Consider the following 19,046-nt stretch of genomic DNA (forward strand, 5'->3'; position numbering starts at 1 on the left):
TTTCGAAATACCAGTTCTTCCTTCGAGTATTACCTACGGAGGAACTTATTAAAAAAATAAATTGTATTTCTATTTGCAATTTTAAGTAAACCAGACAAGAATTATATTAAGACAAAATCAAGGTAATCAAAAATATAGAGGATTGCAATTTGCATAATCTACTACAAAATTAATTTTGATTATCCGATAACGTTTAAATATTTTGCGATTTACCTAAACATATTTTTCGATCTAATACCTAAATTCAAAGTAGGTACATAATATCATCATGTCAGCCGCATATAATACCCCAGCCACACTATGCTACTCGTCCTGCTACTCGTGCTGCTCCTCGTCCTGCTCATCGCGCTGCCGCTCGCCTCGATATAATTGCCGTCTGGCCACACACTGCTCTACTCGCGCGATTAATCGCGACGCTCTTCACTAGGGATGGGTCGTCGACGTATTTTTCATCAACGAGACTAGATAGTTAAATGTCGTTCATCAACTAGTCATTCAACTAGTTAAAATCTTCGACTAGTCCATGTGTAAAATAAATAACTATTATTAAATAAACTCCCTAAAAAAAGTATTACTAAAAAACTTATTATCGTTTGTTTTTATAGTTTAAATTCAAAACATTGGTCTTTTAAACCAAAAATATTTTTTTAAAAAACTTCAAAGAAAATAATTTATTCTTATCAATAAGACTGTTTAGCCGTTGAATTCAACTAGTGCATTGGTGAGCGATGGACTAGTCGAATCGTTGAGTGTACATATAGACGGTTAATTTAACTAGTCCGTTGATTCCATGACGCCCATCCCTAATTCGCACTCGTATTGCCGGTCCTTTGACTCGCGCGCAAAAGCCGACAGCAGTGAGCAGGACGATGAGCACGACGAGTGGCATGACGAGTAACGTGGCCACACTACGTCCCTGCCTACTTCCCTCGTCACTTCCCATACCACTCGTCGAGTCGTGTGGCTGGGGCATAAAAAAAATCTCATAGAAGTGCAGATATTTGGGTTCCTCGATTGGATTTCACCAAATGTAAGGTATAATAAAAATAAAACAACAAATAAAGCAAAACAATATATTTGCTCCAGTTACAATATGCGTGCTTAGTACAAACTTATTTGCAATATAATCTAAATTAAACTTTGGACGATCTCTTTCGAACTGGTAAGGGCTTATTGGTTTTATATTTTACGACTACATTGAATATTCCATTGATTCTTACATTACAAATATTTTGAGAAGTGGATAGTTTTACATTATGATGATGCCAATGGCTATTGTTGGTTTTAAATAATTTCCCTTTCGTGTTCTATAAATAATATCCACGATTGATTGCAACTGGCATTACCATAATATGTAATATAATAAAAAAAAATAATGATAGAGGAATTGTTAGACAAAAATAATACTTATAGAGAAAATTGAGGTTCAGTAAATTTTTCAAAATTATAAAAAAATGCATTAACATAGTATTAAGTAGACAATTACGTATCATTTAACAAGTACAAGGGCCCTTACCTACAGGCAAAGATAGAAAAAAATAACTCAAGTGTGCGAAGAGGAAGAGAAGCGTATTTTAAACGTTGCTTAGTTTAATATTTCGCGTGATACATAATTTTAAAGGCATTCGACTCGACCCTAAACTACTAGTAATAAAGTTCATTTTACCTAACGCGTGTTAGAATTTTATAATCCAACATAACGAAAAGGAGTTACAAGTTTGGTAGTTGTTTTTATTGCAACTGCTTTAAAATTGAGTCAGTTTTTAACCCATTATAAATAATCAAATCTGAACAAATCAATAATTATTTCCAACAAAAAAATTGTGGTCATCAACAATCCCTTTACGAATTAAATACCTCTTCATAGACAGATATACTTAGATATTCATAATAGAACGTGCAAAGCTTATACATAATTAATACAATAAATTACTTATATAACGGTTTAACAAATTAATATTTGTACATATGTTGTATGGTACATACTTATCATGATCCTATGATACCGTTAATAATTATATAATTTACGTTGTATATGATCGATTTTTAAGAATGACATAATATGCTAGAATTCGATATTACTTGTATTATGAGTAATAATAATATTTATAGCCTCATTAAATTACATTTACAACACATTTGCGTCAGTTTAATTATATTATAGAGAATCTAGGTCAAACCGATTTTAAACACAATTTAATACAAAAATAATTTAGTATAATCTCTTCGTATATCTTAACAAATTTCATAAAGCTAGGTGAAACGACGAATATATTGAGACAGGATTTTTTTTTACGTCTGCAATAGTAAAACAATCCGATTTCGTAAATAACGTTAAATAGTTAATCAAAAAATTCATCTCCATTCGATAACGGTAACCAATATTCCATAACATGTAATCCAACAATTTCAAGTTACGGTTATTTATTCTTTTATATTTTTATACATGTCCTTATATATTTAAAATATCATTAAATTTTATTTATGCGTACATCAATAAATCGCAATAAAGCACCAAAGAATATTGGCACTGATTTAATTATAGATAATTATATTATTTATAATTTTTATATACTTCCATTCATCATATTATTCTGCAATATATAAAAAGTTCTTACCAAATATAAAAAACATAATAGATATATACATATTACATACATATCTTTTTAGCATATGTATATGCAAATTTGTAAAGATTTCAGACCCTTATTAGAAGCCGGTGTAATACCCGAGTCTTTAATAATCGAAGTAATTAACTTCATTCTTTTGTAGTAATAGAATTCTATTTATATTTACGTTTAGTTAAGTGTCGTTATTAATTTATTATAATTACGAAGGAATAATATTTGTGCTATAATATTCCATTTAATTGCAATAAGACTAGAAATAATATCAGACAGTATACTTAAAATAATTACATAATTAGAACAGAATATATTAAAATTTTGACAATGTTTATATTTTTTGTAAATTAATTTAAACTTTGTAAATAGCTGCATAGCAAAATTAGCCTTAGTGTGTTTGCAGTTGGGTACATATTTATATGTCTCTATGGTTTCAAAAGTCTCATTAGTATTATTAAACTTTAAATTTTTTATTATTTACAAAATTCCAGATTGTTTAATAAAAAGCCACGTACACAGGCAGTAAAAGCCGCTTTGTTATTTTACCATAATATTGCAACAATTTAACATTCAATAAATTAAATCAATAGAAACACTATAATTATTCAGATTTTTTACGAAATAACTAAATGAAAATATTTCGATCTCGCTATCGAGTCGAGTTAAAATCTCTTTTTCGCAGATCATTTTACAGTGAAAGTTTTGCTTAGCAAAATCTGATTTGACTTGCCCCTCCTCGTTGATTCTTAAAAAAATTAAACCTGCAGATCATTTTTAGAAAAAAATAAGTTTGTTTATACAATCATAGATTACAAAGTAGCTAGTAGAGCTGTCATATAGGTATAATATTTGTGTTAGTGTGTAATTATATTATTAGGTCGCTAAACGTACGTATTTATGTAAAAAATCTACGACTTGTATCTCAATACGACAATAATAGCTGGCCAACTCACAATTAGTTCTTCATGCATTTTAAAGATAAGCCCCGTATCTGAAAATAAGTAATTAATATGTAATTATTTAAATTAGTAATTAATATATGCACAATAAATATAAATTTTAAGTCATGCGATTATCAAACTCAAAATAGAAACATTGTCATGCTCAATAAAAAAAAAAAAAAAAAAAATCATGCTATCCCTTCACATTTCGTATGTTTTTAGGAACTTCAAAAAATATATTAAAATAAAATAAAAATGAAAAAGCGAGATCGAAACATGCGTCAATCACCTTTATAACATATCTGTTTTAAAATATTCATAATATTACGTTGTTAAAATACACACCTCATTTAATATCCCAAAAATGACCTATTGAAACAAATAAAGTAATTCAACGAATATATAATATTATTGGCAGTACAAGAATCGCAATTCACACAATATTACACTAGCGTACATTTACAAAAATCGTTACTCACAAAATTAAACAAAACAACGTTTAACGAATACAATTTACAAATAAAATGTGCTGTTTTTGTTGTTTAAATAATAATTATTTTACTTAAAATAGCTATGTACCTATTATATTTCTTTGCGCGAAGAAAACTTTCTTACTTGCGGCATAAATCTTGATGGGTCACTTCTATAGATTACTTAAGATTAATCGAAAACACAGGCCCTGATCGACCAGAGATTCTTTAATGCAATGATAACTAATTATCATAACTTTTATCGAGGACATTACATATTCATCAAACATGGGTCGATCAGGACTTCAAAACATATGTACATTTTTCAGGGAAAACTATGGTACTACAAAGCTAGCATTTTAAATACACTTCAAAATAACACTTAGAACTTTCCAGAAACAAAACTGTAAAACTACCAAACTCGCAACTCTTCAATACAGAAATATCAAAACACAACACGTAATGTAAGAACTCTTAATTTCAAGAACAAAAAAAAGTACTTTATTCGAGAATTATATGGCAAAATCGTCAAACAATGTACAATTTTTTTTTCTGAGTACTACAACTCCTTTACCTGACTCGAGAGTGTAAAGCAGCCCTTTCCTCCGCGGGAGTATCCCTTAGGAAGGAGGAAGACAGGTTGAGTACCACCATGAGGCAGCAGAGGAGTAGTGGCCCTAAAATAGCTCCTTCTGGCCCTAAGTAGAATATACCACCGGCAATTGCTAAACCGGTTACATAGGGGTGACCACCACTGGAAATAATGAAATTAATTATAGGAAATGTTTTGATACTCGTGTGTGAGGGCAAATTTTTGTTAAATGATGACTATGATTCTAGTTTCATAATCTAACAACTGCGTTGCACTGCACGCATATCGAAGACACAAAAATTTTGAAAAAAAAAATCTTTTTACAGCTCTTTATAATAAAATATAGACGCCAAAAGTAAACAGATGTTGGAGTATGTGACGTATGTTTGAAAAATATAAACGTAGGTATATGCGAAAAAGCAGAGTATTCTTCAATAATAAATTGTGAGATCCCATGGATCGTCTTATCAATCCTTACCTATATACTACATTGTAAAGAAAAGACACTTAAAACTTTTAATAACGCCATTTTTTATAAATTAGCACTCACTCTTTAATCTCAGCATACACAGCAGCATCAAGGAAAGCGATGGGCGCCGCTTGAGCTATCGGCAGCATGCAGGCCGCCATCGGTCTGCCCTGGAGCCACACATCCAACGCTGCAGGAATACCCGCTAAATACGGACCTAGGAACGGCGCTGCACCTAACACAGCCGCTAACACTGAAATAAAGTTAATACGTGTATTATATTGAATACTAGTTATCTGGTTCCAACTTTGCTCGCATGGTCAAAGAAAATTAACAGTAATTGATATATTTTTCGGAATCTCTCCATGGGAAATTTATTTATACTTATCGCAGTGTTTGAAATGTGCATGCTAATGGATCTTCCAGTTTACTGAGGTTAAAAAAAGGCCACGTCGAGCCATCTAGCAATATCTCCAAACACAAAAATCGTCGAAGAAGAAAAACAATTTTCACAATCAAAAGTGTAGAGGAATCACACAAAAATAAATATAGTATTTTGACTGATTTGGTGTTTTTTTTGTATAATTCATGGGCTGTCCTATATCTGGGAAAATGCAAGCACTGCCCCAAGGTGAAGCTATTGTGTAAATATTTATTTAATTGAGTAAATAGAAAATGGTAATTGGTGATTGAGAAATGAATGGTTATAAAGGCCGATTCAATTAATACTGTAGTGCGTACAAGCATGTCCTTCGCCTTCTTGACCGTGACAGTAGTTTGCACATATTGTGTGTAATTCTGTTAGGTGCTTCCAAACAAGTGCGAAAAAGATAAATTTAAGTGTCCATTAAATCCATCGACCAAATATACAACTATAACAAAATCTTGCAATGTATTCAATTTGAATACTTAGACCGATAGTTTTGTGTTATTTGAAATTAACACGCCTTTATTGCTTATGTATGTATGTATGTAATTGAATCCTTCTGGATCAATTTTGACCAACTTAAAAGGACACTTATGTCTAAACAGGAGTGCAGCGCTTACTACTTATTAAAATGCCAATTTTTTGATTAGATTAAAAACAACAAGTCAAAATCATTAAGAGGAGGCTCCCTTACATAATTTCTGGCACTGAGAGACCGGTCACGGTACTAGACGCTAACACAGCCGTAATAAAGTTGAATATCGCGTGCGCTCTTTGATCGCGTTCGAGCTCGAAAAGTCAGTCTCAATTCTTATTTCGTTTATAACTAAAGTAATAATTGATTTAGAGAAAAAATATCTTGGGATTCGATAAACTCTATTTTCTTACTGTTGATATTTATTTTAGACATAAAGTCCAAGTAAATCTTTAAAAAAAATGTAATAATCTTTAAAAAAGGCATAATTTTTTAATAAAAAATGAATCGAACGAAAATGTTACAATTACGTAACTGTCTTGTACATCGAAAGAAAAAGACCCAATTAATCATATACTAAAGTTCCATTTTGATTGTATGTGTGTCTGTTTCAGAATATTAATGCTAATTCACATTAAATTTAGGGAGCCTCCCCTTAAAGAGCTCTGGATGAAAACATAACAGCACAAAGGAAATTAAAATAAAAGTAAACGCAGAAGCCAGGCTTATCTGTGAATAATAATATTGAAATATACTTAATTAAACGCATAAATTTAAATAAGGTTAATAATAATATTTGATAGTAAAAGTAGTGTTTACGAATTATAGCTATAGTAGATACTATGTTTGGGGGCAAAAAAGTCAACGAAATAGGTGAAACGGTTTTATTTCAAAACAACGATAATGCCAATCAAGTTTAATTTTTCTTGTCATTCTGACGCGGCGTTCGCAATTGGGCGTATACATATTTATAAAAATCTAATGCCTTCTGCTTGTCGTACGCAACGTTATTTCGACAATGGCTACCGACACATCGGTTGATGTAATCTTCTCTCGGTGGTACTTTGTTCTCATCTTGTCTGCTTCGCGACCTGCCCGTGCTTCTAAGCGTTTCTACAAAGTCTTTAGAAGAATCGAACACGACTTTGACAGTCGTCCTGTTTGTCATATTCAAGTGGCTGTCCCGCAAAAGATCATCCTTATCGATAGCCGTCATAGCGGCACTAGCGTCGCCGGAGCGGGAGTTAGCTTGTCTTATCAAATAGAATGTTGGAGCCGGCTCCGTGACATCTTCGTCTGTTGTCACTTCGATATTCGTATTATTAGAATTCTTATCATAATACAGTAAGCACATAACTTGGGGGTCAAGGTTCAGATGACACATATCGCTCTCTTGTAGCAGTTTAACTATTTCGATGGGCAGAATACAAGGAGCCAAAAAACACGTATTGTTATTGGCTATGTTCAAAATTAATCCGTTCAATTCACTGTTGCATCCAGTAGATGGTGAATTAAGAAACGCAATATTTCGACATTTACAGTCTATTTTGTTTTCACGAAATATAATCTGAGTACCGGCATTTTTACAACTTGAATAGTTAAAAAATAGAGAATACGGTTCCACACTCTGTATGTTATTCCTTGAAAAATTTATTTGTTTCTTGCTCGATCTTCTTTTTAAACACTTGATACTTTCCAATGCATTGCTTTTTAGAAACTCAATGTTATTATTTACTATATCGGTGTTTAGCGCATTTGTTATTATGCCATTTGCATTTATTTCTTTAAACAAATTTCCGGCGATAAATACATTATCTGCTGTAACGTTTATCCCGTTCGCTCGTATTGTATTAAAAACATTATACGATAATCTGACTGTTGACGCTTGAATAATGATTCCTTTGAAGTCCAAATTAGTAATTTTACTGTTTATCATTGTAAACACAGAATTATCATTGCTCATAATCGCTTCAATACCTTGCGTATAAATATCAGTGATAGTAACATTTTCGAATTCAATGTTCTTGATCCCACTTACGTTAAATATAGCTTTTGTGTTGATACAGTTGATTTTACTATTTACAATTCTCAACTTGTTCATAGATGTCGATCCTAGACATTTAAGCTCAGTACTAGTAGTGGGCGATTTGAAAGTGTTTCTTGGAAATGACACCACTTCCCTCACATTTTCAATAATAACTTCGGGAGGTGTTTGCAGTAAAGACGTCGCAGAAAGAGATATAAACTCAAGCCGGTCGCAATCTTTGACTTTAAATCTCTGTAATCGAGACGATCTTTGTAATAAGGGACAGTCCAGTACGACCCTCAAATCGCGACAATTTTGTACCGTCACACTGACGATATTATCCGTATAATAATCCTTTAGGTGGATGATGAAGTCCTAAAACAAAATAGCCCATTAAGTATCATATATTTGAGTTAATATATATTATAGATTATTGGATTATTGCACTTACGTTGCTTCTAACCGCCGAACAGGTGTAAACGATCTCATTTGGCACACTATTCACACAAGACCACTCAGTATTATGGCAACTAGTAAAGTTAATCCTCACACCAAACGCGACATTCAGCAACACAACAAAAACTATGAATAGCCTCCTGCCAGTCATTGTAAGTCGATGCTTAATCATGTTTTATTATGCATCTTGTGTAACGATTTATCGAATAACACGAGCTATAAAAATGTCACACCGGCTACGAATGAACGACATCTCGAGATAAGTGATGGCTAAAATATGTTCGAAAAAAATAATTGAGCATTTATCAGTTGCGAATTGTGGCCGAGTTAATCGAAAGCTCAATGACCCGATTTAATTCGAATTTGGTGCGACCAGGAAATATATGCAATTATGTAAGTGATAACGTTGGATTTTATGGGCTTTTATTCTATTTACGGTCACATTATTTCAAGATATTGAAAGTAAGACAGAAGATGGATTATGAGTAAGCAGGAAAAATATATAAAAAATTCGTTACATAATTCATCACTTATAATCGTGTATTGTGTGTAATAATAACTCGCATAAGAACTACGTAACGACTAACGTGTTATTTTGAATGAAACGGGGAATTTCAGACATAAATTACCGCTAAGATAAGGTTGTTCGTCATTTAATTTATATCTCGTATGTCCTGTTATCACCCGGATTATAACAAGTCTAATTGTTGCCTTCATAGGTTTCAAAATACACGACCCATATAAAAAACACAAGTATTCCAATTTTTAAAATTATCAAACAATAAACAAACATACATAATTTCGCACTAAGCAAAGGCATTTAAAAGTTTGTTATGCTTACCAGAAGGCAAATAGACAACTTTGGCGCCAAACAGATTGTGCACCAACCACGTCCATAGACCGTAGAACAACGCCATTTTGAATGACGCTCTGAATACCTGGAACGTTTTTTGAAGTTTTTAAAATACATTTGGAACTGTTACATGTAGTAGGAATTTTCGATTACTGGTGAAAAAAAAAAAAAAATCTTTTGCTATTACAATGAGCAAATTTTTTATTAGTACGTTTTTGTTTAAAAATGTTATAGTTATAATGTATAGTTTCTAAATGCTTTTAATATTTGTTGTTCCTTTTGTAATACGTTCCTTCCGAAAGATGAAGAACATTGCTTAAGGGCCGATTTTTCAATGCCCAGATAAACAGCTAGATAGACTTTATTCTTCAGTTAACAAAATATTCAATTTTTCAATAGACGAATAGGACTTATCTATCGAATAACTACGTTATTTGAGGAATAAATCTATTTGCCGCTCCAACGGCCAGATAGCGTGCTATTCGACGGTTAGGCGTTTGAGTTGACAACTGACGCGTCAAATTTGGGATATTTTCGTATGTCATAACATAGAGCGTAGAATTATTAACAATTAAACCTCTTTCTATATAATTATTATCAATTAAAATCATATTGAAATTGATGTTTTTGATAGTACTGATGACCATGCCATTGAAAATTTGCCGAACGCTGCCTTTAAGTAAGTATGTCGTTTCTATCGTAAAATATATAAATTGAAACACAAATTTAACCAAACTCTTTACTCGAATCAAAACAACAATCAACAATCATAGAAGACAAGAGCAATACAAGACAAACTAAAATGCACTCCTGACGTGAGTCATAATGACGGTTGTTGACAAATTGCAAGAGTTGACTCTATCCCGCTCTAACCTGACTAAATTTAATATTTTTGTTTCGCCACTCCGAGAGCAGAGCTGCCAATATGGAAATATTTGGTCAGATAGTTATTCATCAAATAAATCACGATTGAAAAATAGGCGAGCCGTTATGAGTTAGATAAATAATTGAATAAATCTACTCGAGAGGTAGTTATTAGACTGTTTATCTCGCGATTGAAAAATCGGCCCTAAATTAATAAAATAATTATTTTATTAGGGCTTTATAGTCCAATCGAAAATGTACCTTGTTACTTTTACATTAAGGTTACATTAAGGTTTAAAATCAAAATTACCTGATTAATCGCAACAGACAAAGCAATACCGAGTTTAGGACCGAAGTTGGGTTGAACTCTCGTTATGACTTCCACTGGTTTGTACAGAGCGTTGCTTGACGCTAAGAGGTAGAAAAGGGTTGTGAAAAACACTACCTGTTAACAGAAAAATGGAAATGTTTTGATTAATCAGTTTAATATATTTTGATTAATCTTCGATTAATTTATTAGTTTAATATATTTTACCGTGAGCGTTTGATTTAAACTTCGCTAGATACTGTATGATTTAATTTTTTTTTACAAGCAATGGTAACTAATAATGTCGATAATATTTTGATCATATTCAAATATAAATAGATGATCTATTTATATTTGAATATCCAAGTAGGAAACAAACATGATTTACATAATATGACGTTAAAATCATAACTGTTAAATGTTATAAGGGAGTGAAAATCGCATTACGCCATCTGTTTCTTTTTACTCGCGAATGCTCAGTTATATTTCTGGTATTTATATGTATACGACTTTAAACTGTTTTTTTTTTATTAAAACCACTCACCAAATTAATAATCATATTAATAATAGCTCCACCACCGCTGAACAGTATTGACGTGAAAGCGCCCAATGAGCCCGCAAGCAAGGATACGTTGCTCGCTAGTGGAGCCCAGATACTGCTCGCGATTGCACTCAATGTACCCACGTTGGCTTGCACCCAACTAACTATACCCGTGTAGTCGAATAAGCCTGTAAATGTAATAAAACATTTAGGAAACGTCTATACGAGACTCTAAAGTCTGTATAAGCAAATACACGTTGCTCGATATCAGCGCCCAGATACCGCTCGCGATCGCACTCAATGTACCCACGTTGGCTTGCACCCAACTAAGTATACCCGTGTAGTCGAATAAGCCTGTAAATGTAATAAAACATTTAGGAAACGTCTATACGAGACTCTAAAGTCTGTATAAGCAAAGACACGTTGCTCGATATCGGCGCCCAGATACCGCTCGCGATCGCACTCAATGTACCCACGTTGGCTTGCACCCAACTAACTATACCCGTGTAGTCGAATAAGCCTGTAAATGTAATAAAACATTTAGGAAACGTCTATACGAGACTCTAAAGTCTGTATAAGCAAAGACACGTTGCTCGCTAGTGGTGCCCAGATACCGCTCGCGATTGCACTCAATGTACCCACGTTGGCTTGCACCCAACTAACTATACCCGTGTAGTCGAATAAGCCAGTAATTGTGTAATAAAATTCTCCATAGTTTTGGAGCCGATAGGCACAGAGTATACAGCGAAAAAACCAATCAGTTATCACACTATAATAATATGTATTCATGATGTCTTTATTAATATGTATTAATAATAAAAAGTTTTTCAAAAATGGCAATACTGTTAAGAACAACTGTTAATACAATTTATAAATTTTCTTTTAATATGAATAATAAGCTGTTTAAGGACGAGACACATAAAATTGTTATAATTAGTATATCTCACCAGGTGCTTGAGTGAAATCGCTAACAAGGTTGTCCCACGAGTCTTGTACAGCAGTGCCGTCAACTTGTGGCCCAACAGTTGCTGCGAAGTGGCCCGAAACCCAACTTTGGTACACCCTATCCCACATTTCTAGTACTTGCTGTTCTACACGTGCAATTTTTTCGGGATCACCTTCTTTTAGGATGCTTTTTACCTATAGAAATATAAAAAAAATACTTTACAGATATTGTTAGTTTTAAATAATAACGAAAATTTCGTTTATTTTTAATCTCTATTTAACACTATTAGCAAATCTTACTAACTATAAAGTATTAAAATAATTTCGAAATGAAAAAGAGTTACTTACGTGACGCATAACCTAATAAAAATCCAACGAGCAGCGAAAATAACATACAAAACAATGAGAAAACTACACTAATGAAAAACAAGCTTACAATTACAGCCAGGCGCGGTCCTAGCTTGACATTTTGGGGGGGGTCACGCGGCTGAAAATGTAGCAAACCCCCCCCCCTCCAAATCATACTCGTCAAAGTCGTAGTCAATACAAGTTATAATACATACATATTTTTTTTATATTTTACGAAAATTTTCAGCGTTTACGGCTGTATTGACATAGAAGTTTGATTTTATTACAGCTTATAGATATAGCATTGACTATAGACTTGAGTTAATTAAATACATGCTTACATGTATTTAATTAACTCAAGTCTATAGTTCATGAGTAAAGGGCAACCCCCTTTTTAAGTTTAAAATTATTGAAAATATTTTTTTTTATATAATGTAATTAAAAATTCATAATATTTTTCGTAATTATTCCTATATCTGTGTTATAAGACGTTACTTTGTACCAAATTTCAAGACTCTGTGTTCATAGGAAGCACCCTGTAGGTTTTGATTCCCTTGCGAATGTCGAAATTTGCGAAAATTTTCAGCATTTACGTCTGTATCTTTTGATTGCGTTGGCTTATAAGGTTGATTTCTTCACAGTATTTAGGGGCCGTAGACTTGAGTATTCGCTATAAATTTCAGCTTGATACCTCTACGCATTCCAGACAGATAAAATCAAACGTATAAGCCAAAGCAATCAAAAGATACAGCCGTCAATTTTTTTTCATTTTTTCGCAAATTTTGACATTCGTAAGGAATTCAAAACCTAGTGTAGTTCCCGTGTTAGGCCGGGAGATACTGACACAAAATTTCGGGTCATTTGTAACACGAAGGCGGTTCTACAGGGGGTCATAGTACCTACGCAATGACAAAAAGAAAAATGATGATCAGAACCACAGAACATATAAAAGAGGTCAGAACGCTGGTACCGGCGGACTAGTCGCGTGTCGGAGAGTCGAACTTGTCGGATAAATAGCGAAAGTCAAACGATTTGTAACACAAAAATTTTAGAATTTACCGATAGCCCACAAAAAAGTTGTAGGCGGTAGTGTCATGCCATACTTTTCCGGTGTGACTTACAGCCCGCCATACCGATTACCGACGCGAATGCGTTGATTTAAAAAAAACAATTCAACCATTTGTACCAGGCTAACTTTTGCACAGGTAATCATCATCGTGCAGCTTTTTACGAAAATCGCCATGCCATACTTTTCGGACGATTCCAAATGGTCGCCATACCGCCGAAAATCTGCAAAAAATTTTTTTTCGCCAAACGATTTGTACCAGTATTGCATTTGGATTTTTGGAGAGCATTTGATAAAATGTGACCATTATTATATTTGTCATACTTCTAGTAGGGGGAAAAAGTGCTGCCATACTTAAAAAAATCTTATACACATTCGCCACCTCCCACAGGTATGGCATTATCACACTTCTATTTATAATCATTCAGGAGTTGTTGAAAAAAAATTTAGGGTGGTACAATTTGTTTGGCGAGAAAAAAATTTTGCAGATTTTCGGCGGTATGGCGACCATTTGGAATCGTCCGAAAAGTATGGCATGGCGATTTTCGTAAATGGCTGCACGACGATGGTTACCTGTGCAAAAGTTAGCTTGGTACAAATGGTTGAATAATTGTTTTTTTAAATCAACACATTCGCGTCGGTATGGCGGGCTGTAAGTCATACCGGAAAAGTATGGCATGACACTACCGCCTACTTTTTTTTTATGGGCTATCGGTAAATTCTAAAATTTTTGTGTTACAAATTGTTAGACTCGCTATTTATCCGAGAGTTCGATTAACGCCCACGTGACTAGTCCATCGGTATCAGCGTTCTGACCATCATTTTTCTTTTTGTCATTGCGTACTAAGACCCCTGTAGAACCGCTATCCTGTTACAAGTGACCCACAAAATTTCGGGTAATTTGTAACAGGATGGCGGTTCTACAGGGGTCGTAGTACGCAATGACAAAAAGAAAAATGATGGTCAGAACGCTGATACCGGATACCTTAAGATACTGTAATATAAAATATTACAGTATCTTAAGATAAAATATTATAGTATCTTCACCGTCTGTGACGCGCTTAACCCATTGACCACCGTAAGCCCCGATCGGGGCGCGACACAATAGATTTTCTATTGTGTCTGTGATTCCGAGGACTGATGGATTAAGACCCCCGCACTGTAGAACCGCCATCTTGTTACAAATGATCCGAAATTTTATGTCAGTATCTCCCGGCCCCGGCATGAAATTTGTTACAATGTAACGTCCTAAAATACAGATATAGGAATAATTGCGAAATGCATGAATTTTAATTAGATTATGTAAAAAATATTTAAAAAAATCAAACTTCTTGTTTATGCTGAAAATTTTCGCAAATTTCGTCATTCGCAAGAGATTAAAAACAAGTTTAAACGGAAATTTAGTTGTGCGAGATACTCCGATCCGCACTTGGCCATTTTTTTATATTTTGTACAGTATAAGAATTTTTTTCTATTTTATCGAGTACGATTTTGGGGGGGGGTCATGTCCCCCGTGACCCCCCCCCTGAGACCGCGCCTGATTACAGCTAAGAAAAAGCATAGATTTAAGAAAATTTAAAAAGTTTTCTTAAAATATACCAACAATGATCATCTATAATTTTTTAAAAGTATAACTATTACATGGCAATATTTTTTATATAACATTCTTTTGTAAACAGATAAAATTTGCTTGAGTGATATCATAATAATTACATTTCTACGCATATTTAAATTTTAAAGCCATACTCACTCCGGTAGATATTCCCTCCCTTCCATAAGTATATGCGTTATCAATAAGGGAATCGAGCTTGTCCTCCCAACCCTCAGGTAAATACGCATGCAGTGCGCTGTTCTGAACAAATGTACTGTTCAATAGGCTCCCGCTAAGTTGAATAACGACTATTGCTTCTGAATATATCTAAAATACATAGTTATAATTTTTAATCAAAAGTAAGACATGGATATTTGCTGAAAGGATAAGTTACAATTAACACATTTTTAAAAATAAATAGTTGTAATATCAATAATTAAATATATTTGTCCAGATGTATTTTTTGTCATAAAAAACCAATCAGATGCATTGTGTGTTTGTGTCTGTAGTTATTGTTAACGATCAAAGGTATGAATTCAATAAATACTATTCTTTACTAAAAAGTAGAAATATTGAGGTAATTTACCTGTATGCAAATAAATACTGTAGCGACAGTCAGAAACAGAATGAGGCCAATAATAACAATACAACTGGATACAGTGTCTACAGATTCATATGCCATTGAAATTATACTCTGATTGCAAATGGATTGCATTTTGCGTATCCCTCTAATTTGGCCGGGTATTAGAGCAGATTGTCTGAAGAAAACATTGTTAAATACAATTTTACCTACATATTTAAATAAAATAATTTGTTTTTGATTTGAAATAAATGGTTAAATTATTGATGATGCTTAAAACAATTTTAATTTAATTTAATTAAGCTTTTAAAATATAATACTTCTTACCTATTATTCCACCAATTGTTTATTTTAACCATAACACTGTTGTAATGATTTTCAAAGAATAACCATACTCCAAAGAAATTGAGTAAATTCTTAATTATATGTATTGCTAAAAAGATTAGTGTGATGGGCAATAACCAGATATGTTTCCATACAAGCATGCAGAAACAACCAAAGAATAAAAGTTTGAAATACAGAGCTGTTTCGTCATCAGAGAAATTATTTCTTATGTAATTTTCATCAAGTGATCGTTGTTTGAAAGACGCTAGGAGGCGATTTTCGAATGCACTCTTCATTTTCAAATTGGATAATGGAAGTGCAGATAGCGTTCGAGTTTTGAACAGCATTTTGGCGTGTTTTGGGGAATGTTGTGAAGGTTCGTTCCCAGTCCAACTGCCACGTTTTGCCGCGTCTGGAGTTATGGGAGACGGAGATTCATCAGGTGTGGACTCTTTTTCACTGTCAACCTCTGGTATGCAATCCTTGGCTTTCTCATCAGGCTGATCATGTTGAACATTCGTTAGAACGCTGTGTATTGCAGACAGTGTTGATGCTTCTGGATCTGTAAAATACAAAAGTATTAAAGTATTATAATATTTTACAGTAATACTGTAAAATATCATAATATACAGTAATACTGTAAAATATCATAATATTTTAGTATAAGGTAAAAAAATATGAATTTATATGTAAGTAATTATATATTTTGTATTGCTTATGAACATCTGCATTTGATTTTATATTTATTTCATAATTTCGTGCCTGTTTAGTTATTTACAGTACACATATGTATAAAAGGTTATTGGTAGATAAATTAGACTTACCTTTCATAAGCATTATTTTGTGCACATGTAACACTTCAAGTACAAATCCAGTTATAAAGATACTTTGCAATACCACAAACATGTAGACTTTGTAAGCTCCAGCTAAACTGGCCAAAAAGCTGGCTATAACCAACCAGAGGATATGCGAAGTCACTCTGAATATCCCCTCTCTTTCAGGGCTCCATAATGTGTATACACTTATTATGTAGGCCAGTGCTATTGTTAGCGTCTGTAAATATTAAATTTTCTATTTAGTTGCTGATCCACTGTTCTGTTGATAATACAATTTTGCAAGAATGTTTATGCTTTAATAAATAGCAAAGGTGTAGATATTTATTAAATAACTTTTCAAACAAAGCATACTATACTATACTCACAATATATGATGTACATAAACTGATGAGCAGTGTTGTGGAAAAGTTGATGAAGCCTGTGAACTGCCAAAATAAGCAACAGAGACTTCTGGGTATTGCATTGTATAGCCATGGTAATACAAATATTGCTGATAGTAGTCCTATAATTGCCTGTTGAATATATATTTAAATATAGCAAAAATATCTTTCAAGTTCCAGAACACACAGGGTAACAGTGGTGGCACAATGGTGGCAAAAAGTGATTAATATTTATAATTAGTAAACATTCAATGCCAATTTAATTAGTCACATTTTAAAGCCTTACCTTATAATGTTCTCTAAATTGATAACCAACAGTATCAGAGGCAAAATTAACTATATTCACTGGAATAGTTAATAAGCCAACTATTACACATGAATTCGTTTTTCCTAAATTTTCTATCCATGTCTTGATTTTTTTAGATAATTTGTACTTAAAAGGATGAAGGAGCGAGCCCACTAGGAGTGCCCAAAATAGTGGTTTGAAAAATGGTTCTAATATTAGAAATAACACATATACAGCTGCGCAACATATAGCCAACACGAATAAAGCGAATGCATTGTAAAATCCGTGTTTCATAGGTTTCTCATTGCCTTCGGACAAACCGATAATATTAAAAATGTTGTCGAAAGGTGACTGCTGCATCGTTTATTCAATACAATAGAACTGAATATATTTCATAAGTTCAGAAGGTAAACCATCACAACTTTTAATTTATGATTACTGGTCTGAGTGGATTATTATTAAAAAATTAAAACTACCTATTCAATGAGATCATCACACTAATTTCGGCACATATTAGCAACATAGTTTGTATTCAAAAATTCAATACTGACAATTATTGTGAATTGACAAGTGACATTGACATTTTGCATTTGAGAATGACACTTTGGATTGACATAATATTTTAGTGTTGCCCTCGGTGTTGCCAATTTACTCACGTCACAGATAATATTATATCTAACACTATTGTTATGTATAGCCTGTGTGTATAGCCATGTTATATAAGCATTTTAGAACAATAAGCTTGACTACCAATTATCTAGAAGAAATTACAAACTGAGGTTGTTTTATGGTAGATTGAACGCTAAGATTGAACGTTGCTTATTACGTATACTGAGCTGAAAAAAAAAAATCTATTCTTCCAACTTTTGGTCAAATGATAGATTATATTATTATTAAATTACTTTGATTAAATTATATCAAATCATCAGTTGTATCTAGTAGCGCGTTGGAATGGTCGTCACTCGTCAGTTAATGCCTTGAAGAGTTTAGAGTATTACCTAACGTAGAACTGATGTCAGCCGGGTGCACTTTTCATCTTTATAAATGCCCCAGCTGAAAAAGTGAAGTGGCCTTACTGACTTTGTACTTACACTTTACAGGACCAGCAACTTGATTGAATCATTTAGAAATATAGGTATATGTATTACTTTTTCTCCAATGTTCTACGAGCTGAATGAAAGATATTTTGTTCTTAATTTTTTTATATAGGTTCGCTTTAAATTTGTTTACATTCAACTTGGTTATTTGGTTTACTATTCACATTTTAAGTATGTTAACAAGGAAATTACTTTTTAAAATATCACACCATCGATGTGGTTAACCTCGTGTGCGGTTTTCTTTTCAATTTGAGAGTTACACTTATTTTACAAATCTATACTAATAGCATAGACTAATATATATATTTTATTAGTCCATGCTAATAGTATAGAGCTGAAGAGTTTGTTTGTTTGAATGCGTTAATCTCAGGAAATACTGGTCAGATTTGAAAAATTCTTGCGGTGTTAGATAGCCTATTTATTTATCGAGGAAGGCTATAATTAGGCTAATATTTATTATCATCACGCGGAGCGTAGCACTGCGGGTAAAACCGCGGGGTACAGCTAGTATCTTGATATAAAGTGTAAAAGTTCCACAGACTCATTTA

The 19,046-nt window shown here is 33.0% G+C and overlaps 2 protein-coding genes across 4 annotated transcripts; both read right to left on the reverse strand.

The window, feature by feature from the left end:
• Nucleotides 1-1,059: 1,059 nt before the first annotated feature.
• On the reverse strand, nucleotides 1,060-17,938 carry LOC149900751 (transmembrane protein 245). 3 transcript variants are annotated; one of them, XM_090112770.1, is made up of 14 exons: nucleotides 17,402-17,938; nucleotides 17,101-17,247; nucleotides 16,724-16,952; nucleotides 15,903-16,461; nucleotides 15,582-15,753; nucleotides 15,155-15,322; nucleotides 11,993-12,185; nucleotides 11,049-11,233; nucleotides 10,508-10,642; nucleotides 9,322-9,418; nucleotides 5,178-5,349; nucleotides 4,610-4,789; nucleotides 3,911-3,934; nucleotides 1,060-3,615 (listed from the first exon to the last, which is right to left on the reverse strand). In XM_090112770.1, the coding sequence occupies exons 1-13, from the start codon at nucleotides 17,759-17,761 to the stop codon at nucleotides 3,916-3,918; spliced, it is 2,616 nt and encodes an 871-aa protein (XP_089968896.1). In that variant the 5' UTR covers nucleotides 17,762-17,938; the 3' UTR covers nucleotides 1,060-3,615; nucleotides 3,911-3,915. The 3 variants fall into 3 exon arrangements, with proteins under 3 accessions (XP_089968896.1, XP_089968894.1, XP_089968895.1); XM_090112768.1 differs by lacking the exon at nucleotides 3,911-3,934; XM_090112769.1 differs by having other exon boundaries at nucleotides 1,060-3,934.
• be (ben) lies at nucleotides 6,702-8,780 on the reverse strand. Its single transcript, XM_090112561.1, has 2 exons — nucleotides 8,476-8,780; nucleotides 6,702-8,399 (listed from the first exon to the last, which is right to left on the reverse strand). Exons 1-2 carry the CDS (start codon nucleotides 8,650-8,652, stop codon nucleotides 6,915-6,917), a joined length of 1,662 nt encoding a protein of 553 aa, XP_089968687.1. The 5' UTR covers nucleotides 8,653-8,780; the 3' UTR covers nucleotides 6,702-6,914.
• Nucleotides 17,939-19,046: the final 1,108 nt, after the last annotated feature.

The sequence above is a fragment of the Colias eurytheme genome, chromosome 18, assembly GCF_061535395.1.
Source record: "Colias eurytheme isolate Ceu_HAF_F1 chromosome 18, ilColEury1 Martin Lab GWU primary, whole genome shotgun sequence".
Taxonomy (NCBI): domain Eukaryota; kingdom Metazoa; phylum Arthropoda; class Insecta; order Lepidoptera; family Pieridae; genus Colias; species Colias eurytheme.

Coding starts and splice junctions, on each gene's coding strand:
- be (XM_090112561.1), bottom strand. CDS start 8,652: ATGATTAAGCATCGACTTACAATGACTGGCAGGAGGCTATTCATAGTT. Junction 8,400..8,475: donor GTTCGGCGGTTAGAAGCAAC/GTAAGTGCAATA, acceptor ATTTTGTTTTAG/GACTTCATCATCCACCTAAA.
- LOC149900751 (XM_090112768.1), bottom strand. CDS start 17,761: ATGCAGCAGTCACCTTTCGACAACATTTTTAATATTATCGGTTTGTCC. Junction 5,350..9,321: donor AGTTGTCTATTTGCCTTCTG/GTAAGCATAACA, acceptor ACTTTATTTCAG/TGTTAGCGGCTGTGTTAGGT. Junction 4,790..5,177: donor GTGTATGCTGAGATTAAAGA/GTGAGTGCTAAT, acceptor CATTATTTCCAG/TGGTGGTCACCCCTATGTAA.